Consider the following 24,132-nt stretch of genomic DNA (forward strand, 5'->3'; position numbering starts at 1 on the left):
TTTTTTTTTCGGCACAAGGACTAGGGTCAATGAGGAATTATGTGTACAAGATTCAGTCTCAACAATTGAGTGTAATTTGTTTACGTGCCCTCTTGGTGACAGAAAACATAAGGTCCCTAATGTAGGCTTAAGCTTCTGTCCTTCTGACAACTGTGACAAATTTTAAATGTATAAAGGACCTGCATCTCTTCTGTAGAAAACTCTTTACAGATACAGTTCTCTATGACAGAGATTCAGGTCCAAGTGAACCAACTACCTTAAACATTCAAGGTTATGGTATCGATGATTAGTGTACCTTAAAGCCCCTAATGCAACTATGGGAAGAAAGCAATTTTGAAAGCACAAAAGAAGTTTTGGAATACCTCAGTAGAAGAGTTTTCCAATAGCAGATCTAATGAGTGCTTCATTTTATTTGGTTTTGTATATTATATGTTTTTTATATAAAATTTGCAAATACAGCCTAATGTGGTTTAAATTTCATTATCTATTAACTATATATGCCTGACCTTACAGGTCCCCAAAAAAGTAGCTTTACCTTCGGGAAACCTTGTTGTTTTGTGCAATTCTAATATATACATTAAGTGGCAAAAAACCTTACCATTGCAGTAATTTCATTGAAAGACTGCAGATATTCTACAATCTTGGATTTGTGTGCTGGTTCAACACGGGCAAAGCATCGAGCTGTACGACAAGCATCCCGTTGTTTTTCTAGTGGGAGGTCATCAAACTCTCTTCCAGTATATGCCTTGTCAGTTATGTCCTCTGATTCTGAGAAAATGCCAATTTTTCTGCATATGGCCACAGCTGTTCCCTTGTTGTCACCGGTTATCATTATGACTTTGATGCCAGCTTTTCTACACATCACAATTGAAGTAGACACCTCTTTGCGGGGGGGATCCAACATTCCAACACAACCAACAAATGTCAAATTTGTCTTAAATAAAAACAAAATAATGTTTAATTTTCAGAGATAGAAAGAGATTGCGCCACCCACATACTTCGGGGAGATACCTTACCTCATAGCTGATGAATTTGTTAGAGTCATCTAGCTGCATGTCATCCAATTTTGGTGGAACATCTCTTGTAGCAAGAGCAAGGCATCTTAGGGTGTCAATGCCTGTCCCCCAGTCACGGATCTTAGACATTATCCTTTCTCTTGCTGATGGAGTTAGGGGTAACTTTGTGGAACCCACACGCACATAATTGCAGCGTTCAATTACAGTTTCTGGAGCACCCTACAATTAGAGATATTTTTTGCAATTAAACAATACACTCGTAATGAGCTCTATATCTAGATCATTTGGCAAAATAAAGTTATAGTACTAATATGTAATTAGGATCAAGACTTTACTCCTGATCCAGGTAAGCCAATCCAATAAGTCTAAATAAAACTAGATGGCCTCTAAACTTGTTAAACAAATACCTATTGTATATTACCAATTATCGCTCATAAATACTCATTCACATACCTACATATACAAATGTTTGTAAAAGTACTCCTATAAACAAATCTGAGATGGGTGATTTGATATGCTGATATTTTCCACTAGATGGTGCTAAAACCCCTCCATCCAGCCACATACAGCTAAATAACTATTAGGAAAGAGATTGCTTTTAAACATACAAAGTATGGGTGTTAAAAATGAAATAAGTGTTTGTGCAGTGCATACATTTATGAAAACAGAAATGTATCCATTAATTGATATACGGCATGATAACTCCACTAGTAAAAAAAAAAAAAAAAATACAGATGGAAGTGTGAACAAAATTGTGACTGTGGGTGTGATAAAAGCCTAATTGTATTCATTTATGTAGGGTGGGAGTTATGGGTGGGTAAAGTTGATTATCGTTCTGGATGGGGTAGCTTGCAGGTGATTATGAGGAGGTAGTTGGCAATAAAAGGCAATTGTTATTAGTCAATGAAGCATGTGAGTTATGAGTATATTTATAGTTTTGTAGACCCAGATAATGGGTGGGCATTATTTTCGGTGATGGATTGCCTGGTGATCATTATTATGTGTAGTTATGCTGCAGTTTGGTTTAGTTGGGAGTCCCCCAAGAGGAAAGGTGTGGGTAAAATGTAACTTGTAATATTTGTGAGTAGTCATAAGCCTGGGAAGGAAGGCAGGGGAGCTTTGGTAGGTTTCGCATATTTCACAGTCAGAACGGGTGTTCATGATAAGGAAGACTGGAGATTTTTTTTTTTTGTTTTTTTAGTCAACATTTCAGGGTGCTCATGAGTACCGAGGAACACATCTAAGAAAGAGAAATTATTCAAATACACTAGTTATTATCCAACACAGTAAGGGTAATGTCATGTCATTATTAAGTGTAAATTTATTTTAAAAAAAGTGACATTCTATGTAAGAAACATGCAATTTGCATCAATTTTTTAAAGGGATATAAAAATGATACTAGAAAACCTCTACTCTGAGAAGAAAAAATAATAGAGTACTTTTTAAGATATAAAAATAGAGAATTATGTTACCTTAACAAACATCTTAGCCCCTGAAGTTGCAGAATTGGAACCAAGAGGAGTGCAATATACTGACATGGATTTGCGATCTCGAGAAAACTCCAAAGTACACTCCTTTTTCATTAGCTTCTTAATTACCTGTTACAACATAATATAAAGATATTCAAACATTTGTATTGCACATATGTATGATTTGTTATACAAAAGCACAAAAATTTAAACATTGGTGTCTTTGAATTTTGTGTGAGGTATGCGGTGTAATACTGGAATTTTTTTGATAAACAGTGAATGGTAATAATGTCATAATAAATACAGATATTTAGTTCTCAGTCTCAAAATTTAAATAAGGCTTGTGCTTGGTTAAAAGACAAATACAAATTGTCCCCAGATTGGAGCTAAAGCCATTAGCTCCAAAAATGTGTGTATACACACACACACACAATGCAGTAGCAATACATGAAAACAGATTGTGAATGTATAGAAATTTACATTAATATGTTGGAGTCCAATCAAAATCTGAGATTTAATTTTAATATTCCTCTTTGTTCCATCATTAAGCACTCACATGTCACATTACATGTATTTGCTGTTTGATTATTTTCTGTTGTAATCAAAGACAGTGGCCATCATGTAATGATTATGAAAGTATTTTCTGTTAAGCATGGAGTTACCTTTAAACAACAAAGTGTTACACTAAAACATTCAATTTCAACATGTACTCACCGAATTGCAGGCATTGGCCCTTTCTACCTTGGAAAGTTTGCTCAAATCAGTGTTGAAGACATTCATTTTCTCCACAAGACAGGTTAAAGCAGTTTCTGTTGCTTCTCCAACCTTTTCGTATACTCCCTTTGACTAGAAAAGAAACCCTGACATTACTATATGTCTAGGTCCAGTCATATATTAAACACAATATAAGAACAGAAGATCTTGATGGAAATAATACAAGATCACATCAGAAACACCTACCGCTGTGTAAATAAACAGTTACAGCTAATTACTGGAGTTACAAAGTTTAAGGCAAACTGAATATATGAAATAGGCCATAACCAGAGGTTACCATGTATTAAAAAAACGTGTTTCATAATGTTCCAGTGACATGATCAACCAAAGTTTTCAATAAAAATATTGTATAATTGTGTGTATATATATATATATATATATATATATATATATATATATATATATATATATATATATATTGTGTGTTATTTCTATTCAAATGTTTCCAATTGCAAACCAGATTCATTCCAGGTTTGCTGGATCACCCAGGTTCACGGATCAAAGTGTATCCTCTCAGCCTTGGAGAGCTGTAATAAAATTAGGCCCCATATTTCAGAAACTCCTGATTTGCTGAAATTTGCATGAACACACACAAATAAAGTAAAATATCCAATTAGTTCTCTGGGTGCCAATACCTTGTTAATGCCAGAGTTTAGAAAAGAATGGTCAGCCTGGTTTGAGCTGAGAGAAAGGCAACAGTAATTCAAATACCCATGCTTTACAACCAAGGTATGCAGAAGAGCATCTCTACATGCCAACACCTCAAACGTTGAAGCAGATGGGCTACAGCAGCAAGAGACCACACTAGATACAACTCCTGTCAGATAAAGTCAGGAACCCGTGGCTACAAACTGCACGGGCTCAGCATAATTGGGTGAGAGAAAATTTGAAAAACACTACATGGTCTCATGAGCCTCAATTTCAAGTTTAAAAAGTTGCATTCGAACAACAAAACTTCTGGAACTATGTTCTTTGGATAGACGAAACTACAATGGAAATGTTTATCCATAATGTGAAGGGCCAAGTTTAGCAAAAACTAAACACAGCATGTCAGCAAGTAGTAAAGAAATGTTGGTGCTTTAGTTTGCCTTTATTACAGTGTTTGGCACACAACTGACATGTTTAATCATACATAAATGAATAAAATCAATATTAAAATCTTTCATGTATCAATATTAAAATCTTTCATGTAAAAAGAGTGCCCAGGAAAAACAATGTATTGAAGAAAAAGTAATTCCTGCCTCTAAAACATGTTTGTAACTTGTATTAAGTACAAAACCTGTAGAGTACTAACCTCATTGAAATCCAAAGATGAGTCATTGCAAAGGGCACAGATTGTGGCCAATTCCACTAAACCATCATAATGACCACCCTGGACAACCTGCTCATCTTTCAAGCTGTTTAAGTGGAAATAAAATGCATTAGGCATTCAGGATTGTATCGTAATAAAAATAAAATGTTGAGAAACTGAAAACAAATACTAATGTCATTTTCACAGTTACACAAAGAATGACAGTTTGGAACAGGAGTGTCAAACTCTGGCCCGGCACGTCCTTTTTATTGGCCCCCAAAAGAATTCTTAATATGAATTGCAGCTGGCCTGCGGCTACTGCAATCTGTAGTAACCTTGGGCCAGCTGCAATTGATATTAAGCTGCTGTTCTATAGATGAGAGTACAATGCCGCTACTACAATTCCCAGCATCACTCGCGTCTCTAGATCAGCGGCCTCTTTGCCTATGCGTGGACCCCCATTTTATAGATGCAAGTGATGCCGGGAATTGTAGTGGCGGACCCTGCAGAGTTTATACTGACAGGTAAGCCCAAAAATCAGGAATTATCAGAATTAATATTATCAGGAATTATTATAGAGCTATTGCTATATTAATTGTTTTACTGTGCCAGAAAATGCAATGTGAAACCAAATAAATACAGCAATTCATTTGGTTTATCATTGCTTTCTCTGGCAAAGTAAAACAATTACCCTCAAAGAATTTAGATCAATCCACTGCATATTACTGCGTGCTCTTCTCGTTTGTTCGTTTCTTGTTTTTTCAATAAATATCAAGTTTGGCCCGCGACTTGGTTTAAGTTTTTAATTTCGGCCCTCTGTGTATTTGAGTTGGACACCCCTGGTTTAGAAGAAAGTCAATGACAACCTCTGGAAGTACAACTTGGACCTAATCTAAGATGTGGAAAACACTAAACAAATGGGACAAACTAAAGTAATCAGTAGATGTTTTCTTCAATTGAATCTTACCAAAATTACACACCACAAACAGTGATCCTTTACTTTTGCTTTCAAAGGATTTGATCATTTGTAATGTTTAAATTGTCATCCCTGTCGAGGAGATTTTCCCTCATTCTTCCTATTACCTGGAACAATTGTCCCTCCTGTGCGATGCCTTAGCACCCTACTGCCCTCTCCTCTATTGAATAGTGCATCTGTCATCCCTGCTTGGTCCTTCATTGATCTCCCAAGATGGATGGGTGAACGACATTGGGTGACTGCTGTACATATCGTAGATTTTCACCCAAGCCGATCATAACCCTTTGTTTTAGTTTGGGGGATCTGTACTTATTTCATATTAAACAGAAATGTAAGTTACCTACACACGCTAGAGGACTGTCACCTGAGACAAAGACAGCAATAAATCTAATATACAGTTTTTAACTGTTATCCAATCCACTTGTGATTGGAGTACACTTGAATGCAAACTCGTGCCCTGTGCAATGGTTAGATGTAACAGGTGAAGTCACAGAAAATGTTTCCACTTGGCCCTTTAGACCTTTTTTGGGTTTTCCTTCAAAAAATTAGGGGAACTCTAAAATCACATATTAGATCCCAATGACTGAAATATTCAAGTTGAAAATCTCTCCTCCACACTTTTTAGACTGTGCTAGATTTGCCATGTTTGAAGCGTAGACTACCTGTGCAACCTTAGTAGGCTTCGGGTACTGATTCATGCTGCTGTATAGTGTTAGTGATGAAAAGAGCAGTAGCAAAATGCAACATTGAATAAAAATCCAGCAGGAGAGAGACATGGTTTGGGGTAAAACAATTCCCTCTTTGGGGGCTGGATTGCTGTTGCCCCTTCTGTGCATCTGTTGCTTTCATTAGCACCAAAGCAGGTGAAAATGATTCTCAATAATTTACAATTCCTAATGGACAAGTTAGTATGCCAGGATATTGACTGGCTTAGTGGTAATACTGCGTTGATTAAGTATTCCCTTTATTTTTAATTTAATTTATTTATTTTTAAGCAGACTTGTGGATTTTTAATGTGTAAATGTTATTCTTTATTAGGAGTGCTATAATATAATCCTATCAATCAAAGAGTGAAAATCCTGTTCATATTTTACAAATTGCATTCAAAACGTTTTAATTCATTCAGAATAACAAAGACTTCCCAAATGTACTATATACAAAATCGCACAATATAAAGAAAAGGATACAATGGAAAATGTGCCGCAGACAACTCAAACATGTTGGCTGGCATTTAAGTTATCAAACACAGCTCATTACACAAAAAAGGCTTATAAATATTTGAGCTGCCACTTTGTAAATTTGGTTTGGAACAGGTATCCTGAGCATGACATAGGTAATTAATTGAATAACCTACCCTGGAGAATAACGTTTTAAAACAGTGGCTCATAGCCTAAGTATTTGATTTTGAACTGACTTTTTAACATGGGAGCCCTCCGCTTTAATTATTTTATCCACAGCTTATAGTACACTGGTTTAGTAGTCGGTAGGAAGACACTTGTCCATAACATTGTGGTAATTGAATGATAGATTTTTTTTGACTGGCATTAAATGCAGTGAACTTTTCTGTCTCAACCAATAACATTTTATTAAAAAAAACACATACAACAGTGAATTTCTTTCTGCTCTTTGAAATAACATTAGTAAATAATTCACTGTTGCCAGTATAAAAATGCTACTGCTTGTCCTCTAATTTTCTTGTAATGATGCCTGCCAATGAAAAGGTATAATGATCATTTAATATAGGACGGTATGGTATAAATCTTATTCTAAATTGCTCACAATGTACTCACATTTGACCTTCAGGGGCATAGGTAGAGCCAGTGATGCTGAATTCATGAAGACTACAATTTGTTCCTTCAATCTTCTCAACTATAAACATCTTTAAAGAAAAAAAAGAAAATAATATTTAGTTCACATAATACTTAATCCATGTACACTTATGTAACAATTCAAAAATGTCCAAACAAGGTAAAACTAACTTGTAAAATAGCTGAAATGCGTAAAATGAAACCACTTTACTGATCTGAGGCAGTCATGTATAACACATAGCTAAAAACTAAAGTGAATTTCTACAACACTGCAGTTGAAGAGTTGTTAACCTTGCTTGGCATATTAAAACACACACACACACACACACACACACACACACACACACACACACACACACACACCTATCCCCTGAGCAACAAAGGTTGAATGAAGAATCTTTACAACCTGCAGCTAGTCTATCCAGCCTAATGCAAAGATTGTCAACCATTAAAAAATAAATAAATACAATTAATAATGGACATCAGTGAAACATTTCACTGAACCATGTATGTAAATCATGATACCATCATGTAAAAATACATTTGGTTTTCTAGAGACAAATGCTGAACAAAATCACTGAGTGTAAAGTTCAGGATTAATAGATAGTGATTCTTAATGCTAACCAAGAATTGATTTAAAGCAAAACTCCAAATCTAGGGGTGACCTTTCTTATCTTTTACAAGCACAGGTCAACAGCTTTACTTTAAAAATTTAGGTAAACGTACAGATAGAGATAGAAATATTTATATCATTATAACAGTACGATAATACAACTATCAAAGGAGACAGAGTAATTAAGTAATTGCACACATATCGGTTTACAATCCAGATGTGTGGGTGACAGGCAGTGTGCACTAGAAACGACTGCATGTTTGCTAATGTAGAGTACAGAGCAGATGGAAAAGAAACATGAGAACAGAAGGAAACCAACCTGACGACAGTACACAAGCATTAAACACTTCCTAGGTCATTTAACTAGTAAAAGAAATATAAAGCTCCAAGATTAGGTCTTTTATTACTTCAAAGTGGTTTCATTGAAAATGAACACACAGGCAGAATTATTGGAACAATAAACTGTTTCATTCACAAACTAAAAACTCAGTTTTAAATAAAGTAAAACATAACTTTTAAATGAAAACATTATACAAGTAATCTCAACCAAAAAATATCTGCCTTATAAATGTAGTACAATTTTAATAGAAGCCTTTAGTTATTAAAATGATTAAAAGGTAAGCATGTGCCCCCTTACAGAACTAAAGTGGGGGAAAACGCATTGTCATTATTTCTGATATTTACTAAAAGAGTATCCTTTAAAAAGTGTCCATCTCATGGCAAAGGAAACACATCTCACATTGTCATACATTCCCTAGTTTTGTTGTATACTTCTGACACTTGACGTATTTCAATGCAATTCCTTTTTCACTTGCCCTCTGTATAGACTATGTGTCAGTGTCGTCCAAACCTGGTTTATGTTAAGAGACAATTTTTAAACATGCTGTATGAAACTAGTAGTGATGAGTTACACAACAGCACAATAAGAGTGTGGGAAATCAAGCAGAGGAAGAAATGGAGATAGGAACATGAGGGGAGAAGGTTTACACATCTCACAACATTAATACATTTTACAAATTATTAAAAAAGAACCATGCCCAAAAATATGTGACAAAACAAGGCTTCATAGAAAAGCCATCATTTTGTGGCTATAGGTGTAAATGTTGTAGTGGGGTTACTGTTTAGGGGACAACTAGAGATTTCCCCTAATTTTGCAGATCTCCTAAATTGTTGTTTAGGTCTACAGGGAAAGAAGTTAAGGAAAATCTTCCCCAGAATATAAACAGTAAAAAATAAAAAAAGGTGTGTCATTTATTCATTCTAGTTTTGTCAATAGATACACTTGTGTAACTCCCAAGGACAGTTACAGGACTTTTAAGGCCCTTTTTTCTCCATTGCCAGATATTTCTTATTGCCATCTCCACACCATTTGCAAGATTTGCCCACAATGTTGTGCTTTAGAAAAAAATCTCTCAAAAACAAAAGGTTTTCCCCCTTAGACCGTTGTGAAGAGAACATGTGTCCCCATCAGAAGATTTCCTTTTCATTGCTGTTCTGGCTCCCAGCTCAAAATTGTTGATTAGGCAGAGGGCAAGTGTATTCAGAGGGATGTCAGAACCTAAGCTTATGCAGGGTCACCAAATATTAAAGCCATTAAGTTAGCAAGCAACTAAGTCACTGATCAGCTTATCAGACTAGGCAGCCTTTACTGAATCAATAGTAGGTGGTATATGGCCACCATCCTTACAGGGCAAATAAATCCGATTTAAAAACTGCTCTATTAACAAATAGGCAAATGTGGCTAATGTGTTCCACTGGACCTGGACTCACTAGCAGGTGTCAGACAGGCCCACCTTCTCTTACATAGCTTCCCCAATAAGCAGGGTTATACACATGGAACTATGTCATCAAACATGACAATGCTAAGCTACTGACAACAAATGCAACCAAATTTAAAGAAGAATCTGCAGATTTTAAAAATTGATGCAAGGGTATGGAGGGGAATGTGCCAGCCATAAGGGAACCCTAATTGCATTCCAGTCTGTAAATGTAAAACACTTCAGAGCTAAAACATTTTATGAGTTGTTGCAAGTCTTTACCCACCGACACACAAGCTGTGAATTGCATAAAAAATTAAATCATCAAAAAAAGGCTGAAAACATAATACTTTTTCACTACTCTTGTCTTAAACATTGACAAGGTTATTGCCAAATTAACAGACACTCAAAATGTAAATTTTGCTCTGCTGATAGGGGGGTCACAGGAATGGGGAGCTGAAGCAGTTAAACATAAGGTCTGCACAACAGCCAGATAACTAGCATTTTCAGAAGCAGATGTCAGCTATGGCATTCTACATGTTTCACAGAGCTTGTTTCCTTTAAAAGAATAGTTGCATAAAACCTCGACAAGAGGACACAATGGTGTTAAATGAGCAAGACCTGTTTTTGAGGCTGGTACTGTGCCAACAGAGTTCCCTTCATTGTTTAACACTCCAGTTACAAAGTGCCCTCCGCCCTTATAAGGTAAACACTGAAGCAAGTTTATGCAGAGGCCTTTCTACCTGGAATCAAGCCAAAATCCCAGACAGAAGACATTCCACCAAAAGCGCAAGAGTTTTTTGTAGTTTACACTTAATTTACCTTATTTTCCTTTCCTTGCAAGGAATACTTTTCAGAACAAGTAGATTAAGGAAGTCTGTGCGTATTGCATTCCACAATAATACTGTGGTATCCTCACCAACAAAGTGCAGAAAAACAAGAATAACTATTTTTAAATGTAGAAAATTATCAATAAATATATACAGTATTTATAATATATATGTTACAAAGACTTATATAAGGCACAGTAAAACAACACCGTTGCGTAGTCAGAATCTGACTGTGTATACAAAGAAAATGTAGGGCCTTCAATTAATGATTTTTCCTCAGCACCTACAAAACCTAAAGTCTGGGCTTTAGATATACTTTAGGGTGCTAGTAATCATGAAGCATTTGGTTTCGTCATTTTCAGGTATTTGCCCAGTATTTAATAGTTTCAGGTAAAAGAAAAGTTGCAATGTGCAAATGCAGAATGACAATTTCTATTACTCATTCTCTATTACCTGTGGTCACTAAAGCACTAATAAGGCCTCTTTTGCACAGGGAACATTTTGAGTATAACCTTTCAGATTTCATTGATCAGAGAATCCCTAGAATGTTTGTCATGTATTATCCACAAACAAATATTACCTGGTTCACAGTGTGATGTAGATAGCTTGTTTACATGGTGAGCTAACACAGAGGGTGCATTTGTTCAATGAACCTATGCTACTGCTATTAGGTAAATATTTAACAATTCTACAGGTCTGTAAATCCATGAATAATATCTATAATCCTGCCATTAGCGTTCACCTTTATTTATCCAGGGAACTCCCAGCAGTTAAACATTAACGGAGCTCTCGACTCCAATGCGAAGCTTGCAGACTAATAATACGTGTCCTACAGATTTATGCTTCAGCTGACTCCAATAGTCAGGGAGGCCTGCTTAGAACCAGGCAGCTTTGTCAGATATTCAAGCCAAAGAATTATGTGGTTACTATGCAAAACATGCAGAACAGAGTACACTGCAGCTACGAGTACTTACAGACCCCACACAAATTAGCAAACACAATGACTTATATAGTAAAGCCAAGGATACTGAATGAGCAGGGTAGCATAACTCTATGCTGGCAATATATCGAAACAAATATCCACACCCATGTCATTGCACCCTAAACTCTATTATTGTACATATTGATACAATACATATGTACCGTATATATAATAGGTGGGAATAGGTGCAGTTAAATTAATAATTATTTCCTTGTCAACACTGCTCATATTAGGGAGGAATTTGATGCTTTCCCATATCACTTTTCTTAGTAGATGTTTGAACAGATGCTATAATCTATACACATAACAGCTTATAGCAATTATTTTTATTGGACAATCAGGGGGTAGTGATGTGCTACTCAAACAAAGGTCAACTAACAGCACAGTATAACTATATTTTCCAAATACCGGATTATTACCAGTATTACCACATGATGGTAACTTTCAGTGCTCAGTGTGAAAAATTATTTTAGCTTGGTGTGAATGGCCACTTGTCCACTGTTCAATACAGGGAGATGGAGATAAAACATGTCAAAATATTTTTTTTTTTGCAGTGGCTCCAGCTATAAAAATTTAAACAAAAAATATTCAGACTAAAGTACACAAAACAATTGCGCGGCAATGTGATTTCAGCAGTTCAGACACAAAAAATATATATTGTTACACACACAGATGCAGTTTTAGAATAATCAAACTATCGTATTAGGGCACACACAAAAAAAAAAAGAACATGTAATTTTTGCCAGTTTTGCAGGAGTACCAACATTGACTAGTTTCCATGTGCTCAAGAGCAAATGATGAATGGAATAATGAGAGTGAAAATGGAAACTATTTCATAATTAGCACCCTGGCTTTCAGGTCGCTTACATGATTTATATATAACAAGGATTACTGTGGCTTTATTGCCCAAGCTTAACCCAGAGAGGCTCAAAAGGTTATTCTTCTTCTCAAGGAATGGCAACCATAGCAAATAAACCGAACAGAGACATGCATGGCCGATGCTTCATTTTAAAATGTAGAAGTTATGTAAGTTTACAAAATTATCAACCATGAAAAAAGATTTGTAAATACTACAGGTACAGGCAGGACAAATGGAATGCAAGAATTCTCAGGTTGGACATTTACAAATCAATCCTTTACATTGACATTTAACAACAAAATAAAAGCATAGAATTTCTAAAAGCACCTTTCAGGTAAAAAGAACAGAGCTGTCTATTCTTGATATTTTAGCATTCATTGGGATACTGGGCTGAACAGACACATGTTGGTTCTTTATGTACAGACATCATAAGGCAAGTGTCACATAAATAATTTAATATAGAGTTATTTTCTTTTTGAGGAATGGCTTCCAGATTCAGCCCCAGCCTGAAAAATACTACATCTATATTCTTTCTGAAAAACAGTGAATTAATATTTTGAAATGTATCTAATTAAAGGCTAAATAAACAAAAATAGAAACAGATACTTCTAATTATAACTAGTTCAACATAGAATGTTGACAGAGGAACATATCCAATCGCCTTTAAGGGCCAGGAAGAATATTTTACTCCATAAATTAGAAGAAATTGAATCAATCTTTATAAGGGGTTATTTTTGTTTTGTTGGTTAAGTACACGTGAAACATAAATTTGGGAAGAAAATTCTGTAAATACAAGAGGCATGTGTATTCTTTTACAAAACTTGTTTAGTGTTTTCGTTCCAAGACTGTGCAATAATCTAACAAGAAGTTTGCACATGGAGAGGTTGGCAGTGGCTGGTCTTTGTTACAAGAAGCCCTACACAGAGGCGGAGGAGCTGGTATTGCATTCAACACCTCTAGGTTTCTGTAATTAATGGGTGAACCTCCTGAGTCTCTCCCACAGCTTTGATCTCTGCAATTTACTAATGATGTCACTGTTTCTTTTACACAGTAGAAAATGCAAATACATTTGCTTTACATTCACTTTAAATAATTTCTGGCTTTTAAGAATATAAATTAGTCCATTCATTTGAAATTCGCTGTGTAAGATATATGGTTTGAAGCATACTGTGGTGATGGTGTCAATGTACATTGATGCCACAAAACACCAACATAAACCTTTTCGCTTCAACATACCTCAACACAGAGATGCATGGGTTGTGAGTGGGTGATCGTGCTTTCAATGCACACTAACATCAACAAAAACTTTTTTTTTTTTTAGGTACATGTAACACACATGTGAACAAGCACCATAGCAGGAAAAAAACATACATAGCTGTGTACCTTACAAATAAAATCATTAAGCAGAGAAGTTGATATTTACAGTGTGCATGTGCTAGGTAGAGTGAAGAATATTGACCAGCATTGTCATGGGTTTGGTGCATGGTTGTCCCTGTTATCAGGCCCAGTGCATTTACAACAATCTCAGTTTTGTGTAGCGTATATCCTGCGTACTTTGCATCCAAGATCTAGGCCTAATTGTTATAATGACTAGAAGTCAGTTAAGACTTTGGGTATAAGCGTCTCACAGTATCCACAGCAACAAATATTCTGGCTATCGTTTTTCCAAAGTAAAACAAACAGTTGCAAAATGTATTTATATACTAAAATCATTTCTGAACATCCCTGCTAAAGCTGTGATGCTAACTGCCTCTTTTGCATAAGACAAACATTGACTTCAGTGACACAGAGGGTCAAACAAAAAGGAATGGAAACATGCATCTGAATGTTATTATAAATTATTTCTGTACTATGCAACAGTGGCAGAAACCACATGCAATTTGTATGATCAGTTATTTTTCAAACTGCAGGGCAAAGTTCTTCCCAATTTAAGACTACATCTAGTTTGTTTTCCTAAATCATAGGAAAAGAGAGCATTTATATACATATAGAAATTTTATATAATCTAAATATTCTATATATTAAATATATATATATATATATATATATATATATATTCATATATTCCACAAGTTTCCTTAAAGAAGCAATGTAAACCCAATCATTAAGCTGCTAAGGGTGTTCAGCAAACACTGTATTTGTGCTAAAGTCCAAGTACTATGTAATGCAGCAAAAGCCAAGAAAGAACCTAACAATGAATGCACTTTGTGTAGCCTGTGCTTATTATTCACATTCAAAGCATATTAGAATCTGAGTGGTAACTATGAAAAATGTATCCGTACATACATTTTTCTTCAGCCTTTTAGTATGTGAGAAACAGCTGGCAGTAGGCAAGTTTCAAAAATTATTTTGCATCTAATGAGGGGGATCTCAAATCATCAGATTATAGACAGAAGGAACTGAAGTACTACAGCAATGCCTAGTGTACTCAAAAAGTAGGCTGGACACCCTGTATGCATCTCTAGAATTACTTTAAATTTTTTTTTTTTATGAAAGTGTATTTTGACTTGTTAGTAACAGCTCACTTACCCGAGATACCGACATTTGATTGGTAGTCAGGGTGCCAGTTTTGTCAGAGCATATGACTGATGTGCAGCCAAGAGTCTCCACCGATGGAAGGCTTCTCACAATTGCATTCTTTTTTGCCATTCGACGTGTACCAAGTGCTAAACAAGTGGTGATAACAGCTGGGAGGCCCTCTGGAATAGCAGCTACAGCCAGAGCAACAGCAATTTTAAAGTAATAAATAGCTCCACGGAACCAAGATCCTCCATGCACAGGGTCATTGAAGTGACCAATATTGATTACCCAAACAGCCACACAGATCAAAGAAATGACTTTAGATAACTGCTGTCCAAATTCATCCATTTTTTGCTGCAAAGGGGTTTTCTCTGCCTCAGTTGCAACCATTTGATTCCGGATCTTTCCAATCTCTGTGTAAACGCCAGTTGCAATCACAACTCCCACAGCCTTGCCAGCAGCAATGTTGGTTCCCTAAAATATACATTTAAATAGTCATAAAACAAAATTACAAAAAGAATCATACATATGGAAACAACATAATCTCAAATGAAAGTGAAGTCAAACTGCTTAGTGGCACTGCTGATAACCCATAAAAAGATCCTGGTTTCCTGGCAGCCACTGGCTTCTTTACTTTCTGGTACATAGTTCTGGAACATACAAGTTGCCATTAAAGCTTTCCTGGCTCATGACCCAGGTCAGGCTGGATGATAATGGTTTGGATTGACAACCAGGCCACTGGCATCTTCAGGAAAGTTAGTAAATTCAAACATAGATAAAATACAATATATTAAGAGGTCATTACCAAAGATCTTGGTAAAATTGGTCTAAATACTTAGCTGTCATATAAATTTAGAAGACAGATCCTTTCACAAACAGATAACACCATATTACAAATACTTACAGAAAATAACATATTCTTCTTATCCTGGTTAACAGCTCTAGGGTCTGGGACTGGATCTGTATGTTTAATTACCGAAACAGACTCTCCTAATAAAGGTAAAACATCAAGTTTTTATAATAATATTGTAAACTTGTATTATCACATTTTGTTATATACTTATTTTATACATTTATATGAGCCAATATAATACATGACTCTTGCAGAGTGAATACAGTACAATGCATGGAATTCCTAACCCAGGAAGAGCAATATCCCTACTACCTACTTTTACCTGGGGGAAAAAAACAAACAAAAAAAAATAAAATAAAACCAGGAAAACTACACTGACATGTATATAAACATCAGGCCCAAATGCAGCCATCACTTATAACATTCAAAACAGTAACAAAAAGAAATGCCAATAAAATTAGTATGAATAAATACATCCATGGTGTGGTAATTTAAAAAAGGCAAAAAGATGAAAATCAGGTGGGCTGTCTTTTTATCTGGTTGAAGCATGTTGTATGTATGTTTTAATTGGTTATGATGGGTCACTGGCCCTAAATGATCATTTGTGCTTTATTGTTGGCCACCAATACAGGGTGCTTTGTTCTTATGTCTCGAATGTCAAAGTCCAGGACGAAAAAGTCTAAATATAAACCCGGAAACTTCTTCTAATGGCATTTACAGACCAAAATTTAGGTTTTATAAAAACTATATACTTTATATATAAATATGATTTTAAAAACGCTTACCGGTCAAAATTGACTGGTCCACTCGCAATGTTGTAGATCTGATGTCGATAATGCGGATATCAGCAGGCACTTTATCACCAACTTAAATTGACAGAAATGTTTTTACATATATTTAATTTTGACTGAAAACTTTATGTATAGGAGTTTAAAACAATCAAATTTAAACTCAATGTCTTCCAGCAGTTCAAACATTCTTACATCTGTATTTTTACTATTTAAAGTAAACACATTATCACCATACTCCCTCAGTATTTCTAACAAGGTTTACATTAAAAATATTTATATATTTTGCTTAATGCTACTAGTTTTTATTTTTTATCAGCTTAGCTTGATCAGAACAGTGTACAATTTCCCACCAAGTGGCATAATTACTGCATAAGACCCTTTATGGATGTGTTTTAAATTATATGAATTGACACACCATAGGTAATTATTCAGGGAAATATTCAATCTTGGTTTTAAAATTATGCCCCTGATTACGCAGTGTGGGTTTGCATTTCGTTTTTTGGAACAAAATTTTGTTTACACACTACATATAGTAAAAGTGTAGGTTTCTTTAGTAATAAGAAATTAATCTCTTTCTCAAATCATAAGAAATGTTTGAGTTCTGTTGTTTTAGGTTTAGAAAAGAGGAGGTTAAAAGGCTGCAAGGCCTGCAATGCAGCAGGTGTATCAACTGTAGCTATGAAAAAATGTGGTTTCCTAGGAAGATAATTCAGTAGTAATCTGCACAGCTAAGAAAAGCTGACTGAAAACAAGAAACCACTTTACCACACATCTGGGGAAAATACTGGTAATAGATACAGTATTAGCACTGGTTTAGGCAGAAAAAAAAGCTCATCATATGTAATGTCTGCTGTGCTTCATTGTTTTAAAAGGCACTTTAAGTAATATTAACCATACAAAAATATTTAAAATTGATTAAAAGGTCTTTGTTACTGTATATATACTGTATTAATAAGAAAAACAATTTCAAAGAGGGATGCTTTTTGGTCAAGATATGAAACTTTTATCATGGGTTGTTTACAACTTACATAACAGCAGTGCTAATGAGGCAGCAGAAAATCTAAAAACACACGGTTTTGGTTTATTTTATTTTCTTTGCTACCACTAAACTCTATAAAGGATCTGGTTAGTCCACAGGGAAGTCAGAAGATTCTTTTTTAGTACACAATACATTTAGCCAATGATAATGACTACGCACTGAAACATGTTAAGCAATAGTAAAAAGGTTGGTAGTGATTCTGCAATTTATTTAGTACTACAAGATTTAGTTTGCCAGGGTATACCTATACCTATAGGTATAGTGGGTTATACCTATAAATAAAAATGTTTAGCAATTTAATTTTAGAAAGAATAATCAAATAATAGAAAGTCAAAGCATTTAAAACTATCATTTTTATTCGAATAAGCATAAAACCGCTGTGTGTTTCCTTATACATTCTACCTTTGATCTCCCTTGTCAAGCTGCTAATGTCAAGATGATGGTCATTTCCTACACTAAACCCCAGTGGTATCTTAATCCTAGGTTAATTAATTTAGGAAGGACATAGACAGTTATTTATTCTGTGGAATGCTTAAGATTGTTAAAATTGAATCTTTCCACTTTAGGAACCACCAGAGGAATGTTTAATCTTTAGAGGCTGTTATTGCTGCATGCTAACACAGCCATTTCATCTAGGAGGAAACAGAAACATTCTCCTTTAATGTATTCTTTAATAATAAATTTTAAATGGCTTTAAAATTGATGGGACATCCCCTATCTCCCAATCCAGAAATGCAAACAGCTATGTCCATGCATGGGCAATATTGATACATCCATGTGAAGCTTGAAGAGCAGGGTTCTCCCCAGGCCCTTTCAGCTGGGCGCACCACCCGGCACTTTTCAGCACCCACCCGGCTGTTTTTGGGTGGTTACTAAAGAGTTTGGTCACAATACAGGGGCTGCCACCCACCTACAAATTCTTCCCACCCGGCTTAAAAAAATTTCTGGGTTGAGCACTGAAGAGGTTAAGGTGGTGGTTATTTAAATATAAACATGATAGCAGAAATTTTGTAGATGTGGTTAGTGATGACTGTGGACTTTGGGAAATTGCAAGCAAAAATTACATCAATGTACTGAAACTACAAGAGCAATCCAAATCTTTTAAAACTAGGCGGCATAATGCTATAAACCAATACTTTGAACTGAAATTTGTTTTTATAGGGGGATCCTCTGATAACCTAGTTACTGCATGAATATAATTGCATTCTTTTTACAACTTTAACACTGCTTTTGGCAGATCTATTGCCAGACAGTACCTATACATACATGGTATACTAACTTGTGAAAACTGTCAATGGCTTCTATTTTTCTGGACTCCACACCAATCATAAGATTAAGTTGACTCCTTTTTTTTTTTTTTTAATATCCCATACATGGTTTTAGGGACTTTTTTTTTTTTGCAGTATTGTGTTATTACTGTATTTCAGATTGGTGGCTGGTATATACTGTATATAATGTATGGCAATGGTATATAATGTAATATAATGGGGATATTAATAATATGCCACAAGGAAATTAACAATCGCTCTTTAGGTTCTAAATAAATCAAGTAAAATACTATGCATTTTCAAAATTTGCCTAAATGGTAAAAAGCAAATGTGTATAGTGGCTCCAGTTTCTGGTTGAGTGGCCAGACTACTCTGGGGTGCCTTTGGCTAAGTTTAACATGGAAAAAAAAAATTAAATTATGTTTTGCTACAGGAAGAGACTACAATTTTCCAATAGACAGAGGTAGTAGAAGTAAAGTAAATAAAAAGTTTCCTCTAGTTTAATTAATTTTACCATTAAAGACAGTGCTGTGAGTGGGGGAGAAAGGCACAGTACTCAATCAATATGTTTATTAATGTCAATATTGGGGCTTTATCACGCTGCACACTGAGGTTACGTCTGACTCTGGAAAGAAACGTATAGGAAAGATCACAGGGATAAGTTGCTGCTACTTCCTTTATCATCTGATCAGCAGGCTCTTGAGAACATTTTATTTAAGGTAAAATGTGTAGTACCTGCCACCTCTACAATGTCCCCGGGAACAATGTCTTTTGCTCTTATACGCTGAACTCCGCTTCGGTCCCCACGGATTAATTTTCCCATTTCTGGTTCATATTCCTTCAAGGCTTCAATTGCACTTTCAGCATTTCTTTCCTGCAATCAAGAAAAAATAAGCAAAAATGTCAATAAAAAGTATTTGTTAGACAAATCAATGCCAAGACCTATTGGGCACACTGCACTGGGATGCCATTCATTGCTAAAGTATTGCAAACGCACCTTACCAATGCATGACTTATTGTGTCAATACGTTTAATCACTTAAACATGCATTAAACAATTTAGATGTGTTTTTATAAATCTTTAATGCATTATTTCTTTTTTAAACTGAGTTTTTTTGAAAAGTTTCAAAATACAAAAGAAACAAAATAAAGAAGAACATGAATATAAACATAGTATACAGGATGAATATCAATACAATAGAAAAAGCCATATAAATAACACACAATATATATATATATCTATCAAGAAGAGATCAAGAAACCTCAAGAAAACAATGGTGGACTATGACTTAAACAATGTAATCCTAAATAATAATCATGGCAAACAATAGGAATCCAGTATACAAAATATGACAGTACCTAAACTAGAGAATGAAAAAATAAACATGACAGTGAAGTGAATAAAAAAAGGGAGGGGGGAGGAAAGGGGGTCTCTGAAGCGATTGGTAATAGGAAATGGGGAAGATCAAATTAACCCATTACACCTGCAATCGGGCATAATAAACATCCCATGGTTCCTAGACCCGTTCAAATTTAGGTACATTATTCCCGAGTAGAGCAGTAAGGTACTCCATCAAAGGAACGTCTTGAATACGGGCGTATAAATCTTCAAAAAAAGGAGGTAAAGTGGACTTCCACTTGGTGGAAATCAGGGTGCCAGCCGCCACCAAGATATGTGTGATGAGCTTAGATGTGAGTTTGGGGAGACCAGTGAAGGGGGGGGGGGTCAATGTTGGGTCACTCCTCCAATTAACTGATTGACTTTATCCCAACAGCTTTGTATAATGGGGCAAAACTAGAAGATATGCTCTAGAGTCCCTCGTTGGGACCTACATTGCCAACAATTAGGGTCTACCTCTGTAAACAGCCTGTGGAGCACATATGGTGTGTGATACCACAGAAACAAAATCTTATACAAATTTTCCTTATAAAGGGTGCAAATAGAGCTTTTTATTTGCTGCTTCCCAAATATCAGTCCATTCCTCCCTGTCGAGAGTCCGGCCCAAAATACCTTCCCAGGTGCTTATGTAAACAAATTTACCAGTAGTCTCCCATGTTTGACACATGGAGTAGGCGATTAATGGAGGAGATCAGACCCTTGGTGTAAGGACCAGCTGCACACATCCTCTTGAAGGAAGTCATTTGAGTAAATCTGGGTGATTGTTGAAGAGAGAGAACATAATGCCTGATCTGCAGGTATGCCAAAAAGGAGGTTTGGGAAGGGTCAAATTTCTCCTGTAATTCCAGGAAGGAGAGTAATCTCCTCTCCACCGGATGCAAAATATTTTGGGTGTGAAAAAGCCCTCTGTCGCCATGGTTGCCACATGGATCTGGTTAGACTATCAGGTGTGTGTGTAAAATAGAGGCAAGTACAGAGGCAGGAGCTAAAAGACCAAACTTAATTTTGTAGGCTCTCCATACGTTTCTCATAAACACCATCAGTGAAAGCAAATCTCTATCTGTTAACAACATGGAGGAGCTCCATATCATCACATTGGGATGTAGAGGGGCGAGCCAGGCCTCTTCCAACTCCCGGCAAATACTGGAGAATAGTTTAGTACACGAGGGCAAAAAGCCGAGGTGAGTTGCTATATTATTTATTGAGGTCCGAGGCCCCTACACCTCCCAGATCTTTGGGTGTGCAAACCACTGTCTTAGACAATCTATGTCTCTTATGCACCCGAATAAAATTCAGAAATCCAGCTTGAAGTTTCTTCAGGGTCAAAATAGGAACTCGGACCGGAAGGAAATAAAAGGAGCTTGGGTAAAAGCATCATTTTTACTGACACAATGCCATAATGACACACCATTTGTTCAGATATTTGTATATCTCCTGGAATAGCAGAGGATAATTATGGGCATATAGTTGGGTATATGTAGCTGTGATCTGAGTGGCCAAGTAACTCAATGAATAATCTCGCCACAAAAATGAATATTTATCTTGCAAATGCTGAGAGTTGTAAGAATGGTACATATAGAGGTAAGGCCTTCGTCTTGGAGGAATTTACCTTTTAGACTGAGGCAATGCGAAAAGTGTATAGCTCGGCCCATAAATTCGGGAGGGTGGCAAGAGGCTGTGTCAATGTAAAAAGAATGTCTTCTGCATATACCAAGATTTTGTAGGAGGATCCTTTCACTGGATTGGATTTGCTCTGCAAGTGGCTCAATACTAAGCGCAAAAAGCAAGAGAGACAAGGGACATGCCTGTCGCGTCCCATTTTTAATTGGAAATAGCCTAGAAGAGGCGTGAGTTAATTTGACAGAAGCTGATGGGCAGCTGTAGAGGGAACAAATGGCACCTACAAAGGGTCCTGCGAACCCCATTCGCAGGACCAACTAAGACGATCAAACGCCTTCTCCGCGTCTAAGCTGAGTACTATTGAAGGGGTCTGGCGTTTGTTAAGAATATCTATGAGGTTAATTACTTTACGGGTATTATCACTCGCATGGCGAAATGGGATAAAGCCTGTTTGATCCCTGTGTACAAGGAACGGCATAAATTTGGAGAGCCTATTTGCTAAAATTTTAGAATAAATTTTAGGATCCGAATTCAGCGATTCTATGGTCCTATAATTAGCGCAATCTAACGGGTCTTTACCCAGTTTGAGAATAACAGTGATATGGGAGCATGACATTGAAGGCGGAATGGATTTGCCTTGTAGAAAATCAATTGAATAAGTCCACTAAATAGGGGAGCAAATTTGGCTGAAAAGTTTTATATTATAGATACAGTAAACCATCAGGACCAGGAGCTTTATGTTAAAGGATATGAGAAATAACCTTCGAGATCTCCTCTTCAGTGATGAGACTGTTAAGATGCTCCAGATGTTAGGCCTTTAGTCGGGGGAGGTCCAATTCTGCTAAGTAAGAATCAATAGTGGATTGTAAAGTTGGGCCCATGTCACTTTACGGCTGATGTATTGTGTGGTACAGATGTGTATAGTATTGTTCAAACTGGAAAGCTATATGAGAGGGGTCGTACCTAAGTATCCCCTTCTCGTCCCTAATGGCCATGGGAGAAGAGTTAGTTTGTGCGCCCCCTCAGTTTACTACCACAAGTGCAACAAGCATGTCAGCCTTGTTGCCCTTGTGGTGGTAAAGTTTGTTGCATCAGCCAACTGACTTTACTCAGCTCCAAGGCCCGTAATTTGGAGCGGAGAGTGGTCACCTCCCGCAGATGTGCCAGGGATGGACTATTAGTGAGTCCTCTCTCTGCGATCCTCAAAGCCTGCTTCATTAAAGCACGCTTTAAATTGTAGTTCCTTTTAAGCGGGAACTTAGCGCAACACATTGACCCCTAACAACTGCCTTATGAGCTTCCCAGAGAGTGGAGATATGTGCTACTGAACCCTTATTCTCGGTAAAATAATTGTAAATGCATCCTATTTCTAATCTAAGTTATTGCAACCAGGCAGGTATATCAAAACGTATAGGTAAAGTCCCTTCTTCAATAAAATACATCTATTTGCCCTTTGAAGTTTGTTTTTTTACACTCCCCTGTGGTCACTCATTCGCAGATGCTTCCATCTTCTCATGGTTTTGGTGCTGGATCTTCAGCCATCTCCATTGGGCAGGCTGGGATGATGTGACTCCTGCAGATGTGTGAAGGAGTTCCCTCAGTCCCAGCAACTGTGGGTGACGTCGGGATATCCAGCAAAGAATAAAAGAAGTTTGTAGTACAACTACATTTTGCATGCACTCACACTTAAGTACATACATACATTTACACACATACATAACTACTGTTGCAAACTGATGTATTTTAACAACTCTAGTGTGTCAGGTATTCTATCCTTTTTTCTTGGAACTTAAAAAGAAAATTATAATATAATTGTGAATGGCCATTAAAAATAATTTTTTTCCTAGCTAATCACACAAACAAGAATATCTAAACAAGTTTCCTTGTCATTCTAGTCCTTTATAAGATGAATGTCCTTTCATTTTCCTGGCAGATCGAGTGGGAATTTTGAAGTTAGGGAACACTATTTACAGAAGTGAATAAATTAAAAGTAGATGACCAATTCCAATAACAAACGCAAAAAGTTTTCCCTGCAGTGTTAATCTCTCCTCAATTCCCAAGTATTTCTTATATTTTCAGAAATGAATTAGATACATTTTATAGTCATTTGGTGCTTTTTCCAGTTCTGGTATTTAGCTGAGAAAATCTGTTGGGTTTCTTGGCTGCCAGCATCCTGTGTGACTGCGGTGTGCCAACAAGAACTTTCCAGTGCATTTCATCAAGGAGATCCCCATGGCTAAATCAACGGAACCACCCAGCACGTCTCAA

The 24,132-nt window shown here is 36.2% G+C and overlaps 1 protein-coding gene across 1 annotated transcript in view; it reads right to left on the minus strand.

Annotated features, from left to right (window-relative positions):
* ATP2A3 (ATPase sarcoplasmic/endoplasmic reticulum Ca2+ transporting 3) overlaps positions 1-24,132 on the minus strand; it is a 91,600-nt gene that overhangs the window by 12,826 nt on the left and 54,642 nt on the right. Inside the window, exons 5-14 of the mRNA XM_072405240.1 lie at positions 19,582-19,720; positions 16,534-16,614; positions 15,800-15,885; positions 14,905-15,369; positions 7,317-7,405; positions 4,554-4,656; positions 3,200-3,331; positions 2,489-2,614; positions 1,017-1,235; positions 599-934 (exon numbers count right to left, since the gene is read on the minus strand). Coding sequence (XP_072261341.1) covers positions 599-934; positions 1,017-1,235; positions 2,489-2,614; positions 3,200-3,331; positions 4,554-4,656; positions 7,317-7,405; positions 14,905-15,369; positions 15,800-15,885; positions 16,534-16,614; positions 19,582-19,720 — 1,776 coding nt within the window. The remainder of the gene's footprint in view (positions 1-598; positions 935-1,016; positions 1,236-2,488; positions 2,615-3,199; positions 3,332-4,553; positions 4,657-7,316; positions 7,406-14,904; positions 15,370-15,799; positions 15,886-16,533; positions 16,615-19,581; positions 19,721-24,132) is intronic.

Source organism: Pyxicephalus adspersus, chromosome 1 (genome assembly GCF_032062135.1).
Source record: "Pyxicephalus adspersus chromosome 1, UCB_Pads_2.0, whole genome shotgun sequence".
In the NCBI taxonomy this organism is placed as follows: domain Eukaryota; kingdom Metazoa; phylum Chordata; class Amphibia; order Anura; family Pyxicephalidae; genus Pyxicephalus; species Pyxicephalus adspersus.